Source organism: Podarcis bocagei, assembly GCF_964188305.1.
Source record: "Podarcis bocagei genome assembly, chromosome: 8".
NCBI lineage: Eukaryota > Metazoa > Chordata > Lepidosauria > Squamata > Lacertidae > Podarcis > Podarcis bocagei.
In genome coordinates, this window is record NC_138133.1 from 90,289,786 (window position 1) to 90,313,766 (window position 23,981).

The following is a 23,981-nucleotide window of genomic DNA, read 5'->3' on the forward strand; positions in this document are numbered from 1 at the left end:
TCATGGTCTCTCCTGCTTGTACTAAGGGAGCAACAAAATGAAACTATCTCCACCTTGACAATAAACCGTTAACTATGGTTTACGCTGATGTCCGAATGCAGCCAGGGTTTCATGCAGCTTATGCCATGTATGGGACAACTGGCTAATTCCCTTTTTATGCAACGTTAAAAATCCGTTGAAACTAGGATTCTGAGGTTACTGTAAATATGGGACCTACTTTGTGCGATGTGCTGGAAATGTGCAGTGTACCTGTTTCAACATTCATTAAATGCACTGGGAGGCCATGTGCAAGGAGAGGCAAGAGGTATACTCCCATCAGTCACTACTTTTCATCCCCTGAGATGGCATTGTGATGTCATTGCCGTTCACTAGTCACAATGCCCTAGAGATTTTACACAAAGGAGACTCCCTTGACCAAGTCCATATAGCTCCCAGCTTTTCAACATCTTGATATGAACTTCCTTTGAATGGGGTCAGGGCTGGACTTTTAAGAAGTAACATTTCCATTTTTTTTAGAACGAGCATTCCCTTTCAAGTCACCAATAGTAAGTAGGGAAATTTAAAAAATGCTTTTCAAGAAATAGAAAGCTCATTTTAAAAATGATCCTACTTTTGGGGGTGTCCAGTTCTGATGTGTATTTCAAGTTAATTCACTTACACAAAAATGACACGTTCACAAAATTGTCCACAGTGATAGACCCAATATTTAATACTGTACCAAGAGCATAGATTTTAAACCACATTGTAAATTTCAAAAGTTTGGATTTCATTAATAGCATAAATATGGGCACAAACTACACCAATCACAGCTTTGAACCAAACTAAACCTCAGTAGGGCTTTTATGAGATGTAGATTGGATTATGACCATCAGCTGCACACTATGATATTCAGAATTTGAGGTCAGTTATTCCCTTTGGAGTTGTTGGACAGTTGCTACTGATTCATTTGTTCATATTCTGACATCCTCTTGCAAAAGGAGTATGGAGTCCTAAACAGTGCTCATTTACATTTTAATAACTGATGCTACTTGGATATATAGCAATGTGACTGATAACTTTGGTTTAGATAATAAGATTTATCATTTGAGCCTCATGAATAAAAGATCATCCACAATGCGTATGTTGTTCCCAGCCTACAAATGAACAGTGAAATAGATTTGCTAATTTTGAGAGACTTGGCCAACATCTGTTGATCTGCTAGACAGTCTATGAACTTTGAAAAGCCGTTTGTTGGCTCTGGGAGGGCTAATATTGCCTAACCCACAAATTCCAATCCAAAGTACGGCAATTACTTGATCCACTTTGCCTCTGCCATTCTGTGTGATGATGTCCTATGTGGTGGTACCTCGGTTTTTGAACGTAATCCATTCTGGAAGACTGTTCAACTTCCGAAACATTCAAAAGCCGAAGCATGCATTTCCAGAAGCATTTACGTCCAGAAAACTCAATACGGAAGCCGCGTGGCATATTCGGCTTCTGAAAAGCGTTCGAAAACCGAAGCAGTTACTTCTGGGTTTTTGGCGTTCGAAAGCTGAAACGTTCGACTTCCAAGACGTTAAAAAACTGAGGTACCACTGTATATTCCAGTGAACATGATGTGCACTGGAAGACAGAGGGTGCAAGCCAGATCATTTCGTTGCTCTTACTGGTTCTGGTCTGCATCCCAAGATACGGAACTAAATTTATGCTGCATCGAATAAATCTACTCCCCCCCCCCCATTGTGTAACAACAAAACAATTTTGGCATGTGAAATGCAGTTTGGGGAGGCAGAGCCTTCTAGAGCAGCTTATTTTGAGCAGCTTTGAAAATTGATCAACTCTTGAGTATGACTAGCATTGGATTTTAACTAGGACTCTGCATATATGTAGGTAGTAGAACCTGAAGTCTTGAAATGAACAGAACCTAACTGCATGCCATTAGTATGTCTTAGGTTTTTCCCCCCCCTGCAACTATATTGCTGTGCTTGTTTCTTAATGCTGCCTCCCCGTTTGGAAGATGAGGACAAGGAAGCTGCTTTATCCAGCGGAAAAAGTCTGGGTGGACAAGCACAAGTATGATGAGGCAGAGAGGCTCCACTACGAGAGGGAAGCAACCTTAGCAGCTTCTGCTGCCGGGGCCTGTCAAGAGGTGGTGGCGGTGAACGGCTTCTGCCATGAGGAGGACCCTGTGGAAGAAGAGGTGAAGGGAAACCTGTGGAGGGCAGGAAGCAGGAAGAAGCAAAAGAAAAGGAAGTGCTCCCCCAAACGCAAGCCTTTAGACCCCAAAGTGGACTTTGTCCTGGCCGGGTTACTGGCTGACCGTGTCTGGTTTGACAAACCTCTCTTTGACCGGGCGGAAACAGCTTACAGGAAGAAGCTTGCCGAAATGATGTTGCAGGAGGCTTCTGAGGGCCTCCCGGCCGCTGAGCAGTCTGCGCTGGTGCCCTGGTCAGAGGCAGAGGTCTTCCAAGGTGATACGAGGCCACAGAGAAATCTGGCTGCCTTGCACTGTGCCCATGGTAGCCTGATGGCCTGCCACCACATCATCCAGGATGTTTGGGTTAACAAGTTCAACTTTGACGACGCTGAGAAGCTGTTTGTCGAAAAATCCCATTTGGTGGCTCTACCACAGACCCTGGACCTCTCACCCACGCCATTGCACAGCAGTAGTGGACTAACACCAGATGAAGGCTATGTGACTGCACTGCCTACTCCTTCAACACCAGCCCAGCCTGCGGATGTCATCGTGGATACCGGTGCGCCCCCAAATCTGCCTGATACTTTGATCCAGCCGGTGAACGGCAAGCCTCAGGTGTCGAGTTTGCAGGCGCTGATCTCGGAGGTGTGGCTGGAAAAGCCTATCTACGATGATGCAGAGAGATGCTTTTACACAAACATGTTTGACGGGCACCCTCCGGGAAAGGTGAGGTTGCAGGAGTGTGGGGGGCGCCCAGAGTCTTCCAAGAGGAGCCGGAAGGACAAAAAGGGCCGTAGCACAGGGAAGCAGGCAGCAGCAGGCAAGAGGGGGAACAACAACATCTCTGCAACGGCACCTCCAGATTCTGCGCTCTCACCAGCCACCTGGTATTTCATACACAAGGACAGCGAGTCTGCGTGGCTCAGCAAACCCACCTACGACAGTGCTGAGGCGCAGTACTACATCTCCAAAGCCTCAAAGCTGGCAAGCAAGCAGGAGAGCGCCAGAATGCCCGAAACGATGTTAGCAAAGCCATCGCAGCCAGCTGCTCTTGCTTCAAGCGCACCAGAGTCTCATGCTAAGTAGGAAACGCTTGTTCTGGGGTAACATTCCCAAACCTAATGGGCCAGGATAGTGTGGAAGAGCTTCCGTATGTAAAACATTGCAATGTGTTGTGTCCCACTGTAGAAAGATGTACGCAGGCCATAATAGACATCCATGTTAATTGGGCCAGTCCAGGTTAGAAGGAAGAAGGGAATGGTTTTATGATTTGTCCTTCTCAATTGCTGGTAGTGCTGCTCTATACTATTTAAGCTTATAAATTATTCCCATTACTTTTGCAGAGCCTGTTAACTTGTTCAGGGGAGGCATCTGAAACAGGATTTACTATCTCTGTATTATTATTACTTTTAGGGAGTTAGTACCCTGCTCCTCATGCAAAAACCTCCCAACTAACATGCATCAGAAGAGCAATTTGTTTGATTTTATATACGGTATATATGTAGAGCATTAAGAAGTTCTACATGATTTTATATACACATGTCACATCCATTTCTCATGTGCCTAATTTGTGGGAGCTTTTGTTTTTGTCTGTATCTGACCCTTTTTGGCTGTGTCAAACACTAGCTGTATATACACTAGCTGGAACTATTCCCTAAAGTGCTTCTTAGCAAAGGATTGTTGTCACTTGAAGGTGTGCTGAGTGGTGACTATGGCTTTGGTGGTTTTGGACTGATTTGGAAAGGTTTGGGACGTTTATGTGAATGGAACCAAACATATACCTCTGAAAGGTGCTTCTTTTTGTTGGTTCTGCTTTTCCCTGCAGTTTAAGGGTTTCTCAATAGCATATTGCAAAATCTGATGTTTCCTGTCAGGTTCTCCCCTTTCCCTCTTCACTTAAAATCTTCTATCCTGTGATCCTTTTCTGTGTCACCCTGCCCGATAGTAACCAGTGAACCTCCCTTAGTTTTGAATTCCACTGCCACATGCAAAATTCTCACCTCTGTTTATGAATGCCCCTATTTCCCACCTAGACACAAATTTAATGTTGTTCTTCTCTTTTGGCCAGTTTACCAAACCACAGTGTTTGGTGGTTTACCAAACCACAGAAGGAAGGCCTCCACAAAGGGGATGGGATGTTTTGCTCTTTAGTAAACTTTGCCCTGGTGCTTGGCTTTGCAGGTCTATGCTGTGTCCATTGGTGGACGTTGGTTAATGTGGCTCCACAACACCCTCTTTTTTTGCCCATAAGAGTTGAAGTGCTACTTAAAATCATTTACCTAGAATCATTTTGGTGGCTTATTCAGGTGTCCATAGAGCTGGTGTCATAGCTACCCTCCTGTCTGGGCAAAGGAACTCTGCCTAGCCCTCCTAGAAAGGCAATGTCAGGAAAGGGTTGTGTGAACATGAGCATATTGAGAAAAAAATATTCTTAACTGTTGGTTGGACTGGATTTTCACGTGTCTTGTCTCAGGGTAGTTGAACTGGTTTTTTAAAGAACGCTTGCTTATCAATGTCAAAAGAACTGAACAGGCAACCAAGTGACAGAGCAGTAGGTTCCTAATTGGTCCCATTTACACAAGCCTTCCCATCTTTTGTAGGGAGGATCAGTGGGATGTGGCCCAGTGGGATGGAAGAGGGAGATGATGTTTGACTAAGCTGGCCCTAACCGTTGACCTGAAATATTTCTAGGTATTTATTTAGTCTCCCCCTCTTTTCAGAAACATGGCCGCCAGCTTCCTCATGCATGAAAAGATCTGGTTTGACAAGTTCAAATACGATGATGCTGAGAAGAGATACTATGAACAGAAGAACGGTCCAGCTGCTAGCCCCTCCTGCCAACAGGTAAGATGCAAATACTGTCCAGGGGAAACAGGCAGCTTGCATGGCACAATCCTTCTGGAGCAGGTAGCAATATGGTGGGGGCTCTCTGCATACCTGTATGAAGTCATTTCCATTAACAATCTCACCACCTACTGAACACCAGATGAGCTTTGCTAGCCTTTGCCTAGCCTCCTGCTAATCAGATGTCTGTGGGAAGCCTATAAACGGGGCTTGGAGGTAACAGCCACCTCCTGCTAGTTCCTGACCACCACCTAGTAACTGATACATTGCTTGGTACCTGTAGGATCTACGAAACAATACCCTACGTAGAGTACCTCTCACATTATTCTTGGAGCACCAGACGTCTTAAAATTCTCTTCCCGCCTATCATCTCCTTGTCAAGTACTGGGCTTTTGCCTTTGGTTGCAGAACAATCACCCTGCTCCCCACCCCACCCTACTCTATGGTACAAGTGAATCCAAAACATGTTATTTCCCAGTGGGATGCACTGCCTTGAGGGGGCAAGATCTCCTTTCCCTGGTTCATTTCCAGGGAAGAAGAGCTCCTCAGCTACTGTACAGGTGTTGTAGTTTGAGTACTACAAGAGGTAGTGATTGCCAAGCAGGTAATTTCCAGCTTAGCTCCATTCCACATTCATTACCCCTTGCCCCTCGAACCTTGCATTCTTTGCACTTCTAAATGTTTGTCCTTGAGAGTGCTGGCTAGGGTAGAACAGTGTGCATTAAAATAAAATTTTGAGCTATTTGAAAAGGAAAAGGAAGCCATATTAGCTGCATTTGGGTGCAGTGCTAACGTATGACTTAACGATATGAGGCCGCACCATGGTGAGGTTTGGTCTCTCATGTTCTCCTTCTCTCCCCACTTCCTTTGTGTGCAAGGGGAGAAAACTTTACTCTTCCAGTTGTGCTTTGTGACAAAGCACAATTCTCTCCTCCCCCCCCCCCCGTCCCCAAATACATGCAACTGGCTTGTCCAAATGGTGTCAAACCACGATCTGATCCTAGTTTAACCATCTGTAGTTTGTTACATAGAGAAAACAAATGCTTTAGATTTTCTCCTTTGTAGGTGAAGGGCTGGAAAGGCCTGTTATGACACATTCCCATATTGCTAAACCAGGGATGGGGGACATTTTTGGCCAGGTGGCCTACATCTACAATTCTCTTGTGCACCCAAACTGAACAGGACTGAACACTCCGCGCGTCAGCTGGTGAGCGGGGAATGGAATCCTGTTGTGCCTGTCTGCCCCACACCTGATGTCACATAGGATGTTTGGTGTGGGGCAGGTGAGTGTGATTTCAGGGAAATGATCTTGCAGGCCAGATGGGGAGGCCTGGTGGTCTAGATTTGGCCTGTGGACCAGAGGTTTCCCACTCCCGTGCTAAACCATGCTTTAGTGTTCCATCTGAATGCAGCCACTGACTGATTTAAGCTGTTTCCCATTAATCCAGGTTACTCTGAAAGGACAGAGTAGGAACAGCATTGCCTCCCTGGCATTGAATAATGGAGATGAGAGGCAGGATTCAGTAGTGTTGATAAGGTTTTCTAGGCTGCAAGAAAACATCTGTATAGCAGGGAGCAAAGTTTTGTGACTACGAACAGGTTCCATAGAGGTTGCTGTTGACTCTGTTATAAAAGAAGGCTTGTAAGGAAGGGAGATGGTGCAGGAAATTCTTGCACGTTCTTTCTTACGAATGTTATGAACAGCACTTGTTGGACACCTGCGTACTCCCCTCTTCCTCACAACCTACAGCACTGCTTTTATCTGGAAGCTCATCTAAAACCCACTGTGTCTGTACATGCAAGACATTTCCCCTCTCTTTTCTTGCAGTCTTAGAAAAGTTTATATAGGCCCCTCCCTAAGGGTAATAGTCTCCAGATTAGACCAAACCAAAATTAAATTTCTGACTCGGCAGCAGCACAAAGACTTGCCGCGGTGTCAACTGGATTTCTGCAAATTCGTCCAGGTTAGGGTGGAAACACTTAATGTAGTGACTGGGCCCCCACAAATATGTAAAAATGCAAAACTGAAAGATGGTTGAAATCTGCAGGGCTTTTAAAAAATAATTCCCTGGATGGTAGATGCTGCATCTGTTCAGCTACATTTGTGCTGCCTTCAGTAGTTACATTATTGTAGGAACTAGAAATGCTCACCTGTGCGCAGTTGTGCACATGGTACAGGCTTTCATAGGGGCAGGCTGTGAGTGAAGCAGAGGGCTCTCTTTTCTATGGTAAGCAGGAGATCAAGTGAAGTTTGCCCCATATCCAGAAGCAGCAGCTTCTAAGTATTCAGTCTCCCAGGGCTTATTCTCCAAGCTGCTTTGTTAGTTAGTAAGGAACTTGAAGCAAATGAGACTGACCTTCATTAAGGGGCAATGAAATTGATAAGCGTCTTCTTTAAATAGGCTGACCTTCCTACATCTTGAGAACATGACAGTGTGATGGCCTATACTTGTAATGTTTAAAAAAGATTTGGCAAAGTAAGTAGAGAACATGACAGTTTAGAAGGATGTTGGCTCTTGCCAGGAAGGATTAGACTGGTGCTTTCCAGGGCCCTGTTTTCTTTTGGGGTTTTTTTAACACATCAGGAGCTGCCCAGCAGGGTATGCCACAATCATAGAATCATAGAGTTGGAAGAGACCCCAAGGGCCATCGAGTCCAACCCCCTGCCAAGCAGGAAACACCATCAGAGCACTCCTGACATATGGTTGTCAAGCCTCTGCTTAAAGACCTCCAAAGGAGGAGACTCCACCACACTCCTTGGCAGCAAATTCCACTGTTAAACAGCTCTTACTGTCGAACAGCTCTTACAAGAGAGACTGAAGTGTGCCTTCAGTATTCACCATTCCAAACACGGATTCTTTGACACAGCTTGCACTATCACTAGTCACAGGGGAATCCTAGAACACCCAACGTTGGCCAGAAAGTTCTTTCCCATCCCTGAACCCTAACTGAATGGACAGACAGGTGGGTGCAATATGGGAAAACAGCATAGACTTGGCTGTCCCACAGTTCTAAAGAACTGGTTGAGAAACTACACATCTTCCTGCATTGCAAATAACTTGACAGTTATTTGATTCTGTGATTCTGTTTTTTGGGTATAAGACTGGAGTTTGTGTCCAATTTTTTTTTTAACCTGTGCCACAGGTGTCAAAGGTTTGGGGAAACGCTCATGTAGGATCTGATGCATACTAATCTCAGCTTAGTTTGTGTGGAGGGCTTCAGATGCATGGCCTAGACAGCGTGATTGCCACCATTAGAACAGCACAGCTTTCATGATTTAACAGCAGCTGTTATGCCAGAAGATACAGTCTAGATTAAAGTTAAACCCAGCATCAGGTCAGCACCAGGAAACTTATGTTCAAGGCTCTGATGTGTAGATTAGAGTACCCCACACAGAATTTGGTATCCTGAAAAATTTCACCTAAAAAAGTTTCCAGTCACAATGGTTGAGAGGTGCTTGCTAACACATGACCAGTTGCTGGAGAAAACCTCAGATGAGAGGGGACCTAGTTTGCCAGCAGCTGTGGCATCAGTGCTTGGCCCAACTCTGCCCCCCATCTCATGGCTTCCTTATCATGTTATACATCTAGCCCAGGTGTGCTTGCCATCTCCACCATCTTTCCAATTCTGTCACCATCATTCTTGATGTGGTTTGGGAGATGCCAGTTTTTTTGAAAGCCTGGTGCTTAAGAGCAGAATCTTGTTCAAAACCAAGTATATTCAAATTTCATAATCTAGGCCAGTGTTTCTCAAACGTGGGTCTCCAGCAGTTGTTGGACTACAACTCCCGTCAACCCTGACCACTGGTCCTGCAAGCTAGGGATCATGGGAGTTGTAGTGCAACAACAGCTGGAGACCCAAGTTTGAGAAACACTGATCTAGACCAAAGAATGCAAGCCTCAGTTCGGGATATGCGGCTGCCCTGCCTTTGATGTAAGAAATTTATTGTCTCTATAAACCCACTCTATTTGCATAGGGTGGGTAGCAGCAGCATAAAAAGCACTTTTGTCATTTCGAAGTCTGCATGTGCACTTTCTATGGAGAATAGGGTCACTGACCCAGACACTGACTTGGGTATGGCTGTGTCATGAATAGCTACACCCGCTTCTCTGATGCAAAAGTTGGTTGGAAGTTGGAGCGTCCCGGTGGCTGCTGCCTGGATCCTATCCTGCAGCTTATTCCAGAAGACAGTCTGGATATAGCTGCCAACAACATAGTTGTTTCATTCCGCGGATGGATTTTTACGCTCACTAATTTTTTTCAATGGCTGACTGCTCTCGTACACAGTAAAAACACTTTCCCTTCTTTCATGTGATCCACCCTCAGTAATTTCTCCTGTATCTGTTTGTGCCTTTTTAAAAAGAACAAAAAAAAAACCAAACAAAAAACCAAACACTTGGTTCTTTCTGCACTGTTTGCAGGAGAACGGAGCCAGCACGATCCTACGCGACATTGCCAGAGCCAGGGAGAATATCCAGAAGTCGCTGGCCGGAGTGAGTACCTGGGCGCTCTCTCACCAGCTGGCTAACTGCATTCATTTTTCCTAGCTATGGCATATCTCACAGATATAACTCCCCCTGCTCCTACTGTGATTGATTCCCCCCCCCCCCGAGCCTGTGCGTGTGCCGCTTTTCTTACCATAAGCCAGAGGGGATGGATGAGGTGGAATGAGCTCTGTCATATCATGGCATCCTATTTGTGACATAATCCTGCTTGCTCTAGCCAGATTGCATCTGCAGACTAACCCAAAGTGGAATTGCGGTGTGGCATTCCATCAGCTCATAATTCAGAACCAGAGCATGCGCTTGGCAGCAGTCATTGGTTTTGCTAGGTTGCCATTTCAGACGGCAGGTTGCAGCCTTGAATGCAGCCTTGTGATATGTGCTCGTATGTCAGTTCTACTCTAGCTTCTTGACATACATTGCTGGTTGGGAGCTTATAACGTGGGGGGTAATTCAAGCATGCATTTCCCCCCCATCTGATCTGGCAAAATAAATTGCATGCAGCTTCCTCTGTTTCTGTTCTTTGTGGGCTTAGCAATTGCTTAGCTTCACACTAACGTAGCACTTCAGGGACAGCAGTAGACCTGTCAGCAGGGGCATTTGTGAGCTGAACAGTGAATTTCTTGATCCAGTTTCCATTAAGATATATGCAGAGAGACTGCATTTGCACATTCTGCCTCCAGTGAGCTGGTTTGGCTGTGGATTTTAACTCTGAACGCTGCTGCAGTAACTTAGCCTGGGTTCCCCTAAACAAAGGCAGTTGACTTTCTTTAGCAATCACATTGCTGTTCCTCCTGGGGAGCTTGGAGTCATTTGCACAGGTTCCCAGGCTCTCCAAATTCCTTAGCTTCAACAATAGAACTGGATCGTATGCAGTTTGGATCAGGAACACAAACTTCAATTTGATGTTTAGTGGGCATGTCCTCTATAGTTTCCCATAAAGAGAATCTTGTTCAGTAAAGCAGGCAAACAATATCCCAGATTCTTCCCCAGGTGATTTTTTTTAAAGAAAGAAAGTAGCCCTCACTCACATTCTTAGATGCATGCAAAGTAAAGCCTCCATTTCAGCTCCTGAGTGAGAACAGGAGCGGCTGTTGAACTGAAGTAACTGTCCGTGTTAACTGTGACCTCGGCTATGGAGCATAGCTAGAGTGCATAGTGTAGATTTACAGTTTCCAGAAAATTTGAAGCCATAGTGGGGGGGGGGGGGCAGAACTGTGGTTCCTCCCCCTGGAAATTTTTATGCAAAATATGTATTGCATATTAAACCAAAATTTACTTTGCTGCTTTAAGTACATAAAATGCATCATCTATAACTCAGCATAAGAGTTCGCCCCCCAGATTTCCAATCTTTGTTGGGAAAATGAAAAAAGCCCTCATAGGTGGGCATAAAAAGCTCCTCTTTCCCCTTGTATATATTTTTCTGAGCCTCGTTGACTCTAGTGCTTCTTAATGCTGCCTTCTGCTTTCAGGCAGTAGTCATTAGGATATGTCTTCTGTTTTAGCTTGTGTGTCTTAAAAAAGATTAGATTTTGCTGAAGAAGCCAGAAAATCTTATTTGCAGGAGAGGGCATATAGTAAAGCAGTTGTCGGTGGCCCTGTGTAGCATGTGTCTGCTTTCTGTTAGCCACAGCAAATTGAGAAAATGAAGCTCTACTGCCTGGGGCTGATGGAAGTTGTAGTCCAAAATAAGCGAATAGCTTCAGGTTGAGAGAGGCTGCAGTAGAGGAGTGAGCCGAAGTGACTCGTGAGTGTTAGGCGAGAAGCAGAAGAATGTGGGGTTTGGGGTGCTGCGAGAAGATCCTTCACTTTCAAGGACACACCTTGGAGACTAACAAAAAAGAAAAGAAATTTGCCTCATCTTCTTGCATTTAGCCGGGAACTTTCATTCATTTGCATGGCTTCCTTTTGAAAACAAAAGGGCATCTTTCTTGCTTGATTTCATGCTTGCATTAACAATTAATCTTGGGTGTGTTAATTTGAGCCAGTGAAGGGTTTTATTTATTGACGGAATTTGCATCCTGCCCTTCCTGCCGAAGGAGCCCAGGGCAGTTTTGACTTTGAATTATGCCTGGATGGCTCTGGATAACACTTGGTTGCTTGGCAAGTAGACGTGCGGCATGAGCAGAATAAAAAGCCATTTGTGTCAAGACGCAGCACCTCTTTCCATTTTGCATTTGCATGGTCTCTCTGTTTCAAATAACGGCTATTTTTTGCTTTGTTCTGTTCAGCTGCAGCACTTCTTATTTTCTGCATGTGTGGCGTATTAAATGGGTACGTGTCTTAAGTTGATGAACAGGTAGGGGTCCCTCACAGTGGGTTTGATTTGACACTCTTTGACGTCACATGGCTGAAGCAGAGAAGAGAGAACAAAACGTGACTCCCTTGGGCAGGCATAGGCAAACTCGGCCCTACAGATGTTTTGGGACTACAATTCCCATCATCCCTGACCGCTGGTCCTGTTAGCTAGGGATCATGGGAGTTGTGGTCCCAAAACATCTGGCAGGCCGGGTTTGCCTATGCCTGCCCTTGGGCATCTTCTTGCCTGTTTCCATGCCTCTTAAATTCAGCCCCAAACTATGTGTACTGGATTCAGTACTCTTAAAACTTGGATAGTAAGACAGCCTTGTATTTAACAACTTGCCTGGTGCCTAGAGGGGGTTAGGAATCCCACACAGGTGAGTGAGTAAGCTGGTGCAGAAGGAATGGATCTCTCCATTCTGCTTGGTTTCCATGCCGACTGCAGAAAACGAAGGGGAACTCTCCCCCTTCTCTCTGTCTTCCCTCCACTGGCTTGTTTGGGAGGAGGCAGTATTCATTCTCTCCCCCCTCCCTCTTTCTTCCTTCCTCTAAGCCTGCTAAGGGGCAGCCATCCTCTATTTCTACAGTGATTCACTGCAGCCAGCATGGAGACACAAATTGCTAGTCTCTTAGGCTAATAAAAAAGGGTTCAGGCTAGTTCAGACTCATTTTTATTTGCAATATTTTACTCTGTCTCATCATTGCATAGTGAAACCAGGGCAGGCAATAGTCAAAACGTAAAATTATAAAACAGTTTCCAGTTACAAAGTTAAGAAGCAGGAACAAAGAAAGTTAGGAAGCAGCGTGTGGGTCCCCAGATGTTGTTGGACTACAACTCCCATCATCCCTGAGCTCTGGTCTTGCTAGCTAGGGGTGATGGGAGTTGTAGTTCAACAAAATCTGGGGACCCACAGGTTGAGAAAGGCTGGACACACAGTCTTGTCCAGGCACCAGAGGAGTCCCATAAAAGCCTGCTGGCAAGTATGTGTGTTAATCTGGCGGTGAAAGATCTTCAGTAGATCATTTCAGCCCTATTCCCGGGCCTTAACCCGGACTGAAGTGGGTCAAGATAATTGGTCTAGGCAGGGCTATTTTTCTAGAAAAAAAGGGTGCCAGAACTCACCATGGAACACCTCCCTCATTCTCTTAGAATGGCAATGACGCCCACCGGAGAGATGCTGGAACTAAGCAAGTTCCAGCTGGAAAAAAGCCCTGGGTCTAGGAGATAGTTTGGTCTTAATTGCATTTGGTAGAATTCAAGATCTGAAACAATTAGTCATTCCTGCTTTTAAAAAAATCATTTGGTAATAGTAGGTCCTTTAGCTCATTAAAAGCTTTTAAAGCTGTGGGGTTCCTATTAAAGCATTTGTTTGGAAGATTTATAAACCACTAAGTATTTGTCAGTTTTAAAAAGGATTTCCCATCCTGTTTCTTTTGCATTTCCTTGTTAAAAACGTGGAATGGCAGCTTGAACTAATCTCTATTGTAGGCTTTGGAAGCCAGGCCACTACCAAATGCGGAGGGCACCAGGTTGACCAAGGCTGCTCTGTTAAAATTGCCCGGATCAGTACTGTCAGCTTCTTCAGGGGAAGAGAAGGGGATTTGTGGTGGTGGTTTGTGAGCACAGCGTATGAGTTTTGTGGGTTTGTTTTTCTTCTTTGTTGTGCGTTTGATTTCTCTGGCTGCTGTAACACTCTTATTTTTAAAGCAATTTGCCATTCCTCCCCTGCTTAGTAAAGGGAAGGACTTATTATCCTGATGGGCTTCCAGAACTTGTTTTTCCACAACTTGTTCTATGAATTGATTTAATTGTGCTGTCCCAAACGTTCCAGCTACAGGACACCAAGCTTCCTAAGTGGGTTTTTTAGAGCAATAAACAAATTATGGTGACATGGGCCTAGTGCTAAGTGTAACATGAACTCATTTTGATTAGGAGGGTCGGTTGCAGCATGTTTAAAAATAAAAAAATAACCAGGCTACAAATGGAGCTGATGATCAATTTATTTTAATAATTCAAGGAATGGCAGATACAAAATGCAGAGCTATGACAGTACTAAGAGATGGAGAGGCAAGTTGCAAGGCAAAACTGGGGGGAGAAAACAACCTGCAACAGAACCACAAATAAAAATTTAATGCCGAAAAGAAAGGACATTTTCATTTAGAATCATAGAATCATAGAGTTGGAAGAGACCACAAGGGCCATTGAGTCCAACCCCCTGCCAAGCAGGAAACACCATCAGAGCACTCCTGACATATGGTTGTCAAGCCTCTGCTTAAAGACCTCCAAAGTAGGAGACTCCACCACACTCCTTGGCAGCAAATTCCACTGTCAAACAGCTCTTACTGTCAGGAAGTTCTTCCTAATGTTTAGGTGGAATCTTCTTTCTTGTAGTTTGGATCCATTGCTCCGTGTCCGCTTCTCTGGAGCAGCAGAAAACAACCTTTCTCCCTCCTCTATGTGACATCCTTTTATATATTTGAACATGGCTATCATATCACCCCTTAACCTCCTCTTCTCCAGGCTAAACATGCCCAGCTCCCTTAGCCGTTCCTCATAAGGCATTGTTTCCAGGCCTTTGACCATTTTGGTTGCCCTCCTCTGGACACGTTCCAGTTTGTCAGTGTCCTTCTTGAATTGTGGTGCCCAGAACTGGACACAGTACTCCAGGTGAGGTCTGACCAGAGCAGAATACAGTGGCACTATTACTTCCCTTGATCTAGATGCTATACTCCTATTGATGCAGCCCAGAATTGCACTGGCTTTTTTAGCTGCCGCGTCACACTGTTGGCTCATGTCAAGTTTGTGGTCAACCAAGACTCCTAGATCCTTTTCACATGTACTGTTCTCAAGCCAGGTGTCACCCATCTTGTATTTGTGCCTCTCATTTTTTTTGCCCAAGTCCAATATTTAATTTGGGAAGTAGAAAGCTGCCATATATCACAGCAGCTCTCCAGGATTTCAGATAGGAGACATTCCCAGTCCTATCTGGAGTTGTGAGAGGTTGAACCTGGAAGGAACCCTCTGGATTTAAAGCATGTATTCTACCACTGACCTTTGGCCCTTCACCATTGTCATAATATGCAACATCAGACAAAGGTAGGAGGAGTTGTGGCATACATGGAGATGGTGCCAGTGGTTCAAAATTTAAGAATCATTCTAGGAATCTATGGTATAAACAGGCTGTGAAAACAGTCACTTGCAAATGTGACTACATGCTGCTCACCTCAGACTCCAAATCACGTATGAATAAGTTATACAGCATCATTCCCCATAAATAACCTCTGGGGATTTCCCCATCACCATTCCTCCCTCCATCACAAAAATTCTCCACCTACTTCCACTTTCAGTTTCTGGACTAGTTCTCTTACCTCCTGGCTGAGGTTACCTAGGGACTTTTAATGAGGGACTTAAAATGTATATGGATTGTTTTCACGTGTTTGTGTCTGAAATAATCCTGGCTCTTCTGCTAAGCCTAATGGCATTCCAGTTGCCGTGTCTATGGCTAAATTGCAAGTTGCCTTAACTGTTTAGCACAGAACTTTCTCTGCTAAGCTACTTCTGCCATTTCCATGTCGGGACAAGTTGACAGTGTGAGCAGCTTGTTTTGGGCTGGACTGGTAGGATTTGCTATCTCTGGTTAGGCAAACAAGACCAAATCTGTGCCCTGACCCTAGTTGAAAAGAACAGAACTTTGAAGCTTAAACTCATTTTTTAAAATGCATCCCAGGTTACTGTCTTACTCTCAGAATATTGATTTTGCTTAACTTTTCTTACCTAGGCATGTTTTCCTGCATGTGGGTTTGACTGCTCTGCTTAGCTGCCCACATCTGCATGAGTGACCAGAGTAAACCGTGTATTTCTTTTTACCATAAAATACTCTTGCCCTTTCCAGCTCAAGACAGTTTTGCAAAACCCCCACGAAGCCCCTCCAGCACGTCGCAAGAAGCAGTCAGGTCGCGCGACTGTAAGTCGCTTTTGGGGGCGGGGGGAGCACAACAACCTGTTTGTTTGTCTGCCAGGGTCAGCCCTTGCTCCTGCGTAAGGCCCTTCCTCTGCCTCTTCCCCATTCTGTCATCGTGCTGCTTTGCAAATTCAGTGCCGTTTAATGGTCTAGTTATACATAGTTTTGCTTGTGGAAAATATCCACACAGTTATGTTCAGTTATCCTTCAGGAATGGCTTCTCAAGTAGGGAAAGAAACCTATATTCTAATTTTTAAATTAAATCTACCGGTAGTTTTTAAAAACATCTATACTACTTAAGCAGCAGAATAACTGAAAATAGTATTCCCTAGCCCACCTTTCTAGAACCCTTAGCTATAAGCTGCCATGGTTGTGATTAGATCCCGGTCATAAGATTCTCTGGTGCAAGGAACTAGCTGAAGCTCTCACAAGGGGCTTGTACAAACCCCCTATGATTTCTGATGCTTGTCTGTTGCTTATTCGATGTTCCAGTTTGCTTTTGAAACTCCCCGTTTCAAACACAGTTTTCCTTGCAGAGTGGAGGGCTGCTGTTTAGGACAGGAAAGTGCCTCGAGTCCTTTTAGGCTCACGGCGCCTTGGATCCTGGCCAAGTTCTCTTGAGAAGAACTGGAGCCATCTCTCCCAGTCTTGTTAAAAAAATAAAACTGGTCTCCCATCCCTGAGTAGGATAGGTATTCACATTATTTGCCTTGCATGATGGTGTGATCTTAAGAACAGAATACTGATCATGTTTGGCCGGGTTACCTCCCCCTTAAAAAGAGGTGCATGCCATACACATATCCCCCCTTTTGAGCCATTCATACACATGCCATGCAAATATTATCGTACTTAAGATATTAGGAGGTACCGCATAGCAGGGACTATTTGACAGCTATGTTTTGTTTTGAATTACCTAAAAGCCCCACAGGAGCACATATTCAGGAGTTGAGGAACTGTGTACACCAGAGTTTCCATCATCGGGCTCAGGCCATGTGCTATTTGTCTTGCACCTTCTGTGTGAAAAAGCTTGTCCCTGTTGCTCTCTTCACAGCTTCCCCCATCCATTTCTCTCCTGTCACTATGGCTCTGTTATGATAGAGCGTCTCTCTTGTCTGATGTGTCGGCAACTGACGGCCTCACTCTTCTCCATACTGTCTGTCTCTTTTTCAGAGTGTGAGCAGCACCTCTGCAGCAGGACCGGCTGGGGACCAAAGTGAGCTGGTCACCAGGATCGCAACCCTGGAGGCAGAGAATCAAAACCTTCGTTGTGGTGAGTGGCGAAACCAGATTATGACTTGCAACTGACGTGCTGCTAAAATCTTCACATTCTCTTGTTCAGAAGGAAGAGTCTGTGTGTTTTGACTTCTGTCAGCATTCTGCTGATGCTAATACAGTAACTGGCAAGAAGGAAAGCAAAGAGCTCCATGCGGTCAATTTTGATCCCGTTCATTCAGTGTTCTCTACCCTTTCTCCCATTTTCCAGTGGTTACAGACCTTCAGCTTGCCATTTCCAGACTTGAGAACCGCCTGAGTCTTCTGGAAAAATCATCTACCTCTCATCACCCTTCACCGCCACCACCAACACAGGTAAAACCATTTCTAAAGGAACATGCCATTGTATATTTCATCCAGTTGTGGACAGGAACGCTGTGGGGCTTTTGGGGAGTGGCGGCAGTGGGGTTGGGGAAACCTCTGCAGGGTGTTTTTATTTCTGCCCGGAGACTGAGGTCCAGCTCCGAGGGCCTTCTGGCGGTTCCCTCGCTGCGAGAAGCCAAGTTACAGGGAACCAGGCAGAGGGCCTTCTCAGTAGTGGCACCCGCCCTGTGGAACGCCCTCCCACCAGATGTCAAAGAGAAAAACAACTACCTGACTTTTAGAAGACATCTGAAGGCAGCCCTGTTTAGGGAAGTTTTTAATGTTTAATAGACTATTGTATTTTAATATTCTGTTGAAAGCCACCCAGAGTGGCTGGGGAGGCCCAGCCAGATGGGCGGGGTATAAATAATAATAATAATAATATATTATTATTATTATTATTATTATTATTATTATTATTATTATTATTACTTCTATTCATTTCAATGGGGCTCCCTCAGGGTAACATGATGGATTGTGCCCCATGGGTCAAATTTGTGCTTGCTTATTGGCTGGCACCGAAAACCCACCCTCTCACACGTCTCCCCTTCTTTTGCCTGTGACCAGAGTTCCCCCGCTCCTAGCGACTACCTCCCCTCCCTTTTGGCATTTGCTTTTCGCTTTCCCTTCATGCAAGATTGATTTTGGTGTCTCCTTGAAGCATGTCACTCCCATGAAGAAGGTGGAGCCGCTGACCCATTTATCAAGGAAAGTTGAGCTGCCTTCTGCGTCTACAAGGAAAGCAGAGACCTCCGCGGCAGCGGCTGTAGATGAGGACGATGACGACATCGACCTGTTTGGTAGTGACGAGGAGGAGGAAGACCAGGAAGCTGCCAGAGTTCGGGAAGAGCGGCTCAAGCAGTATGCAGAGAAGAAGTCCAAGAAACCTGGCCTGATTGCCAAGTCTTCCATCCTTTTGGATGTCAAGCCAGTAAGCTCCTATTTTTACCCTTTTCCAGTGAGTCAGTATCATGGGGATAACTTCAGGTGCTCCACTCAACTGGTAAAGTGTATCTTGTGTGAATTGGGTGTTCATAAAGAACTCTCCACCTTAGCCCTGAAGCTCTGAGTGTGTTGTCTCTGCCCTTTTCTTTTCTTTTCTTTTCTGTCTCTCACACTGTCTCTGCAGTCTTCTGGGGTGCTGGAACAAATATGAGGAGAGCTATGAGCATTCCATGTTCTCAGCACATGATTGTAGATGCAGAGCTGAGTGTCCTGAAGTTTGGACGAAACAAATACGGAACTCTCAAGGCTGATGTAGCACTGCCTTGGAGTACTAGGCTGTGGCTAATGGGCATTGCTTAATAGGGTTCCTAGTGTTTGCTGCCTAACTCCAAATTTGGCATCCTCTAAGACTTTTCTTAGAACGTGGGTGGTGCTGTGGGTTAAACTACAGAGCCTAGGGCTTGCTGATCAGAAGGTCGGTGGTTCGAATCCCCGCGACAGGGTGAGCTCCCGTTGCTCAGTCCCTGCTCCTGCCAACCTAACAGTTCAAAAGCACATCAAAGTGCAAGTAGATAAATAGGTACCGCTCAGGCGGGAACGTAAACGGCATTTCCGTGCGCTACTCTGGTTCGCCAGAATCGGCTTAGTCATGCTGGCCATGTGACCCGGAAGCTGTACGCCGGCTCCCTCGGCCAATAAAGCAAGATGAGCACCACAACCCCAGTCAGTCACAACTGGACCCAATGGTCAGGGGACCCTTTACCTTTAAGAATTTTCTGACAAACTAAAAACGCCTGGCTTTGTATCAGATTCAGGGCACTTAGCTCACAAAATGCTTCATACCAAGCACAGGATGAATACGTAGCAAAAACGTATTGCAGTTGGAGCAAACCACTTCCAAGACCATCCAGCACAGTAACTGGGTTCTCAACTCTCTTTTGTCTTCCTGTGTAATGCTTAGAACCTTCGTTATGGGTATGTCAGATACTCAAATACAAAAATAGAGGAACCGCTAGACAGAAACATGCTGATATGAGGGAGTTGTTGTGCTGTAGTGGTTTCACCTTCAAATCCCAGTCACAAAACTTGTTACGACTTTGGGCCAGTCTCCAACTTTTGAGCTAACCCAACTCACAAGAAGGCAGGTGAGGATGAGAAGAGTAGGGCAAGATTGCCCTGTTTGCTGCCCTAGGATCCTTGGAGAAAAAGCAGTGTCAAAATAGCACCCAGCGTTTCCACAACCTGTTCTATCTGTTTTAGCATCAGGGTACCTCCACAAGGCAGAGTTGTGTTCTACACTTTAGAAGGTACCAACACAAGAAGTAATCTTCTTGCTGTAGCATAACGTATTGAAATGGCAACTATCTAATAATTTTTGCACTGCAAACCTCCCAAGTGAACCTTGCAGCCCAGTCATCACTGTACTCTCCACTGAATTTGCTTTGGGCTGGAACTTGATTGTACAATCTCTGTTGTTCATGGCAGACACTTGGTGCATGTTTAAGGAAAGGTTTGGGGGTATGTTACATTCGACAAAAAAGCTCGGTGGAGCAGCTTGAAGACAGGTGAAAGGGAAGATCTAAAGTTTCACAAAATTGCTAACTAGATTTTATTTCTCACCAATTCTGGCAAGCTAATCTACAGTCGTGTATGGCTTCTCCATTTCACATATTTATTTTTGGATAATCTCTGGGAAGTCTTTTATTCCTGCAAGCAACCTTGCACTGCCTTGTGTCAACTGTACCCTTGGCTCCTGCATTTTCCTTACTGATTGCGTTGCTAACTCCCATTTCCCCCTCTCCTTTCCCTCCTTCAGTGGGACGATGAGACGGACATGGCCAAGATGGAGGAATGTGTAAGATCTGTCCAGATGGATGGTCTGGTTTGGGGAGCCTCCAAGCTGGTCCCAGTGGGTTATGGCATCAATAAACTCCAGATCCAGTGTGTGGTGGAAGATGACAAAGTTGGGACAGATATACTGGAGGAGGAGATCACCAAGTTTGAAGATTACGTAAGTTCCTACGGAGGGCTATTTCTCTGGCCCAGTTGCCCAGCCCACGGTGATGTAATTCTTTACTGTAGAGATGGATGGCCGTCTGTCATGGATGAATCATAGAGTTGGAAGAGACCACAAGGGCCATCGAGTCCAACCCCCTGCCAAGCAGGAAACACCATCAGAGCACTCCTGACATATGGTTGTCAAGCCTCTGTTTAAAGACCTCCAAAGAAGGAGACGCCACCACACTCCTTGGCAGCAAATTCCACTGTCGAACAGCTCTTACTGTCAGGAAGTTCTTCCTAATGTTTAGGTGGAATCTTCTTTCTTGTAGTTTGGATCCATTGCTCCGTGTCCGCTTCTCTGGAGCAGCAGAAAACAACCTTTCTCCCTCCTCTATGTGACATCCTTTTATATCTTTGAACATGGCTATCATATCACCCCTTAACCTCCTCTTCTCCAGGCTAAACATGCCCAGCTCCCTTAGCCGTTCCTCATAAGGCATCGTTTCCAGGCCTTTGACCATTTTGGTTGCCCTCCTCTGGACACGTTCCAGTTTATCAGTGTCCTTCTTGAACTGTGGTGCCCAGAACTGGACACAGTACTCCAGGTGAGGTCTGACCAGAGCAGAATACAGTGGCACTATTACTTCCCTTGATGCTTTAGCTGGGATTCCTGCACTACAGGGGGGTTGGACTAGATGAGCCCTGGGGGTCCCTTCCAGTTCTATGATTCTGTGTTCAAGTTCTGAAAGATTCTTAACAAGATCATATTGACCATATTGGAGCTGATGCAAAGCAATTGGGGAAGAGGTGGAATTTCATTAACATTCCAAGCTATTTTTTGGGGGGACAGGGCTTTTGGAGTGTTGCTTTTTCTTTTCCCAGGGAGGGTGCTGCAGAGAGAAACACACACTGTCCTGGCACCCTGCTAATTCCCACTCCCAGATGCCTTGAGTGACTAGGAATAATGCAGACCCTTGATTAGGACTACCATATTTTTCGCCCTATAGGATGCACTTTTTCCCCTCCAAAAATGAAGGGGAAATGTGTGTGTGTCCTATGGGGCGAATGCAGGCTTCAGGAAGCTATCCGCAAGCCTTGGGAGCCCGCAGGACTTCGCGCCGGGCTCCCACGGCTTGCGGAGAGCTGCCTGCATCCTGAAGCCCAGGGCGCGCTGAGCTCAGCGCGCCCCGGGCTTCGGGCAGATATCCGCAAGCCAGGGAAGACCGGCGCGACTTCCTGCCGGGCTCCCTAGGCTTGTGGATAGCAGCCTGTTCTGGGGGCTGGGGTCAGGGGAACTCGGGCTTCCCCCGCCCCAGCCCCGTGTCTGGGGGGGGGGATAAAATTTGTTTTCTTTATTTCCCCCCCCAAAAACTAGGTGCGTTAGCAAGAAACTTGGTTGGACAGTGTTCTCAAAGCTACAAACATGAGCCTGACTTACCTGCGGGAGGCAGTGGAAGACAGAAGTGCCTGGCGTGCTCTGGTCCATGGAGTCACGAAGAGTCTGACACAACTAAATGACTAAACAACAAGCAAGAAGCTAGTGCAAAAAATTAGGCTTTTGGCAAGAGCTTTTGAGTCTCCTGAAAAGCCCATCTTTGTGCTCAGACTTTTAGAACATTCAGTTCAGCCCCAGACTTTAAAAGCTTGTGTTGAGGCTGCTGGCAGTGCCAGAGGCTTATATTTGTGCATTGAGCTTAGGCCTTGCTGGTGTGCTCTCTCAGCTCTTATACCTTCTACTGCTTTCTTCGTCCCAGGAGCAAGTCTGCCATGTTCACTTTGCCAGCCTGGTATATACCCTTCAATATACCCTTCATATGTTTTGGTTTGATGGTGGCTGTGATCCAAAACATCCGGAGGGGACCATGTTGGTGGAAGTTGCATTGGTAATTGAGCTTGCTAAGAGGTTATTGTCTTGTGTTCTCAAGGGTTTATGTACAACAGGCATGCATTCCCATGGGTTTTTAACCTTAACCTTAAAAACGCTTATGCAAAGCGTTTGACTAAGGCCTAGTGTAGTCACATTAGTAAAACGTGTACAAAACCTTGCAGAAATTACATAGACAGACAGATCCATTGGATTTGGATTTGATATCCCGCCTTTCACTCCCCTAAGGAGTCTCAAAGCGGCTAACATTCTCCTTTCCCTTCCTCCCCCACAACAAACACTCTGTGAGGTGAGTGGGGCTGAGAGACTTCAGAGAAGCGTGACTGGCCCAAGGTCACCCAGCAGCTGCATGTGGAGGAGCGGGGAAGCGAACCCGGTTCACCAGATTACGAGTCCACCGCTCTGAACCACCACACCACACTGGCTCTCATTCTGTGTAGCTGCTTATGTACCAGGATGCGATCTGCACAGGTCACTGAAGCGGAGTCCCTCTTAAACCAGCAGCTGTGCTTGAGAGTCCCATTATGTTTCCAAGCCTTCAACACACATCACACCTCCTTCTTAGTTATCATGAGGGTTAGGGTTTTCAAACGATGCCTGGATCAGATTGCAGAGTCTGTGGTTTGCACACACAGCCCCTTCGCTTAGGCCAGTCTTGGGATTTACTTTTTTTGGCCTGACAATGCAAAAACTCTTCTCACTTCATTTTTCTCCCTTATGTCTTCCAGGTGCAGAGTGTTGACATAGCTGCTTTCAACAAGATCTAACGGCAAACCTTTACACTTTCTAAAGCTAATAAAAGGTCAAGAGTTGGAGAGCAGTGCTGTGTGATGGCATCTTCCTTTTCTGTTGTAGGAGTTGCTGCTGATCAGAGGGACCAGCCTTTTTCATCTCTCCTCCTCCAGGGCGCCTTTCTTGTTTTGGAGGTGGTTGAACGTAAATGTGCACTGCCTGGAGAGAAAGGCGCTGGTCCTGTTATGTTTCTTGTGCAAATAAAGTGCATTTCAGATGACCCTGTACTGAAGATGTTCCTGCAGCATTGTCCATGCACGCCTCCCCGGCCACATGGACAATAGCTGGGTAACGTAGGGGTGGTTTGAATTCTCTTGTTATAGAGGACACAGTTCTTTTGCTTCCGGATATAATGGAAATTTGTGGATTTAGTGTGTGTGAGTGCAACCACACACACACAAAATCAAATGCACAGAATAGGATGGGAGGTACCTGACAGCAGTTGTACATGTGAAAAGGATTTTGGAAGTGGTAATAAGTTGCATACTGAACATAAGTCTGCAGTTTGTGACTGCAAAAAATATATATAGTTCCAGGATCTGCATTTTAAGAGGGATATAGACAAATTGGAGCCATTTCTCGGGGGTTGCTATGACAGTGGTCAGTGGGAGGGAAAATGAATCGTAGAAGAAGGTTGAAGGAAGTGTTAGCCGATATTAATGGGAAAGGTTCAAGCCTTAGGTCAGGCATCCTCAAACTCGGCCCTCCAGCTGTTTTGGGACTACAATTCCCATCATCCCTGACCACTGGTCCTGTTAGCTAGGGATGATGGGAGTTGTAGTCCCAAAACATCTGGAGGGCGAGTTTTCCTATGCCTGCCTTAGGTATAAACATCTGTTAGTTCTTGAGCGAGAAGGAACATAAGTGCAAGGAGACAGATAGTCCAGAAGGGGGAGATCCTCCGTATGAGGTTAACAGTTGCACAAAATCCTCCTTGG

At 45.7% G+C, this 23,981-nt stretch overlaps 1 protein-coding gene across 4 annotated transcripts; it reads left to right on the forward strand.

Moving 5' to 3' along the window:
• Positions 1-406: 406 nt before the first annotated feature.
• Positions 407-23,071, forward strand: EEF1D (eukaryotic translation elongation factor 1 delta). Of its 4 annotated transcripts, XM_081204591.1 has the most exons (10): positions 407-545; positions 1,997-3,258; positions 4,897-5,020; positions 9,442-9,513; positions 15,717-15,788; positions 16,956-17,055; positions 17,269-17,372; positions 18,082-18,351; positions 20,182-20,376; positions 22,980-23,071. In XM_081204591.1, the coding sequence occupies exons 2-10, from the start codon at positions 1,997-1,999 to the stop codon at positions 23,016-23,018; spliced, it is 2,238 nt and encodes a 745-aa protein (XP_081060717.1). In that variant the 5' UTR covers positions 407-545; the 3' UTR covers positions 23,019-23,071. The 4 variants fall into 4 exon arrangements, with proteins under 4 accessions (XP_081060717.1, XP_081060718.1, XP_081060719.1 ...); XM_081204592.1 differs by lacking the exon at positions 15,717-15,788; XM_081204593.1 differs by lacking the exon at positions 9,442-9,513.
• Positions 23,072-23,981: the final 910 nt, after the last annotated feature.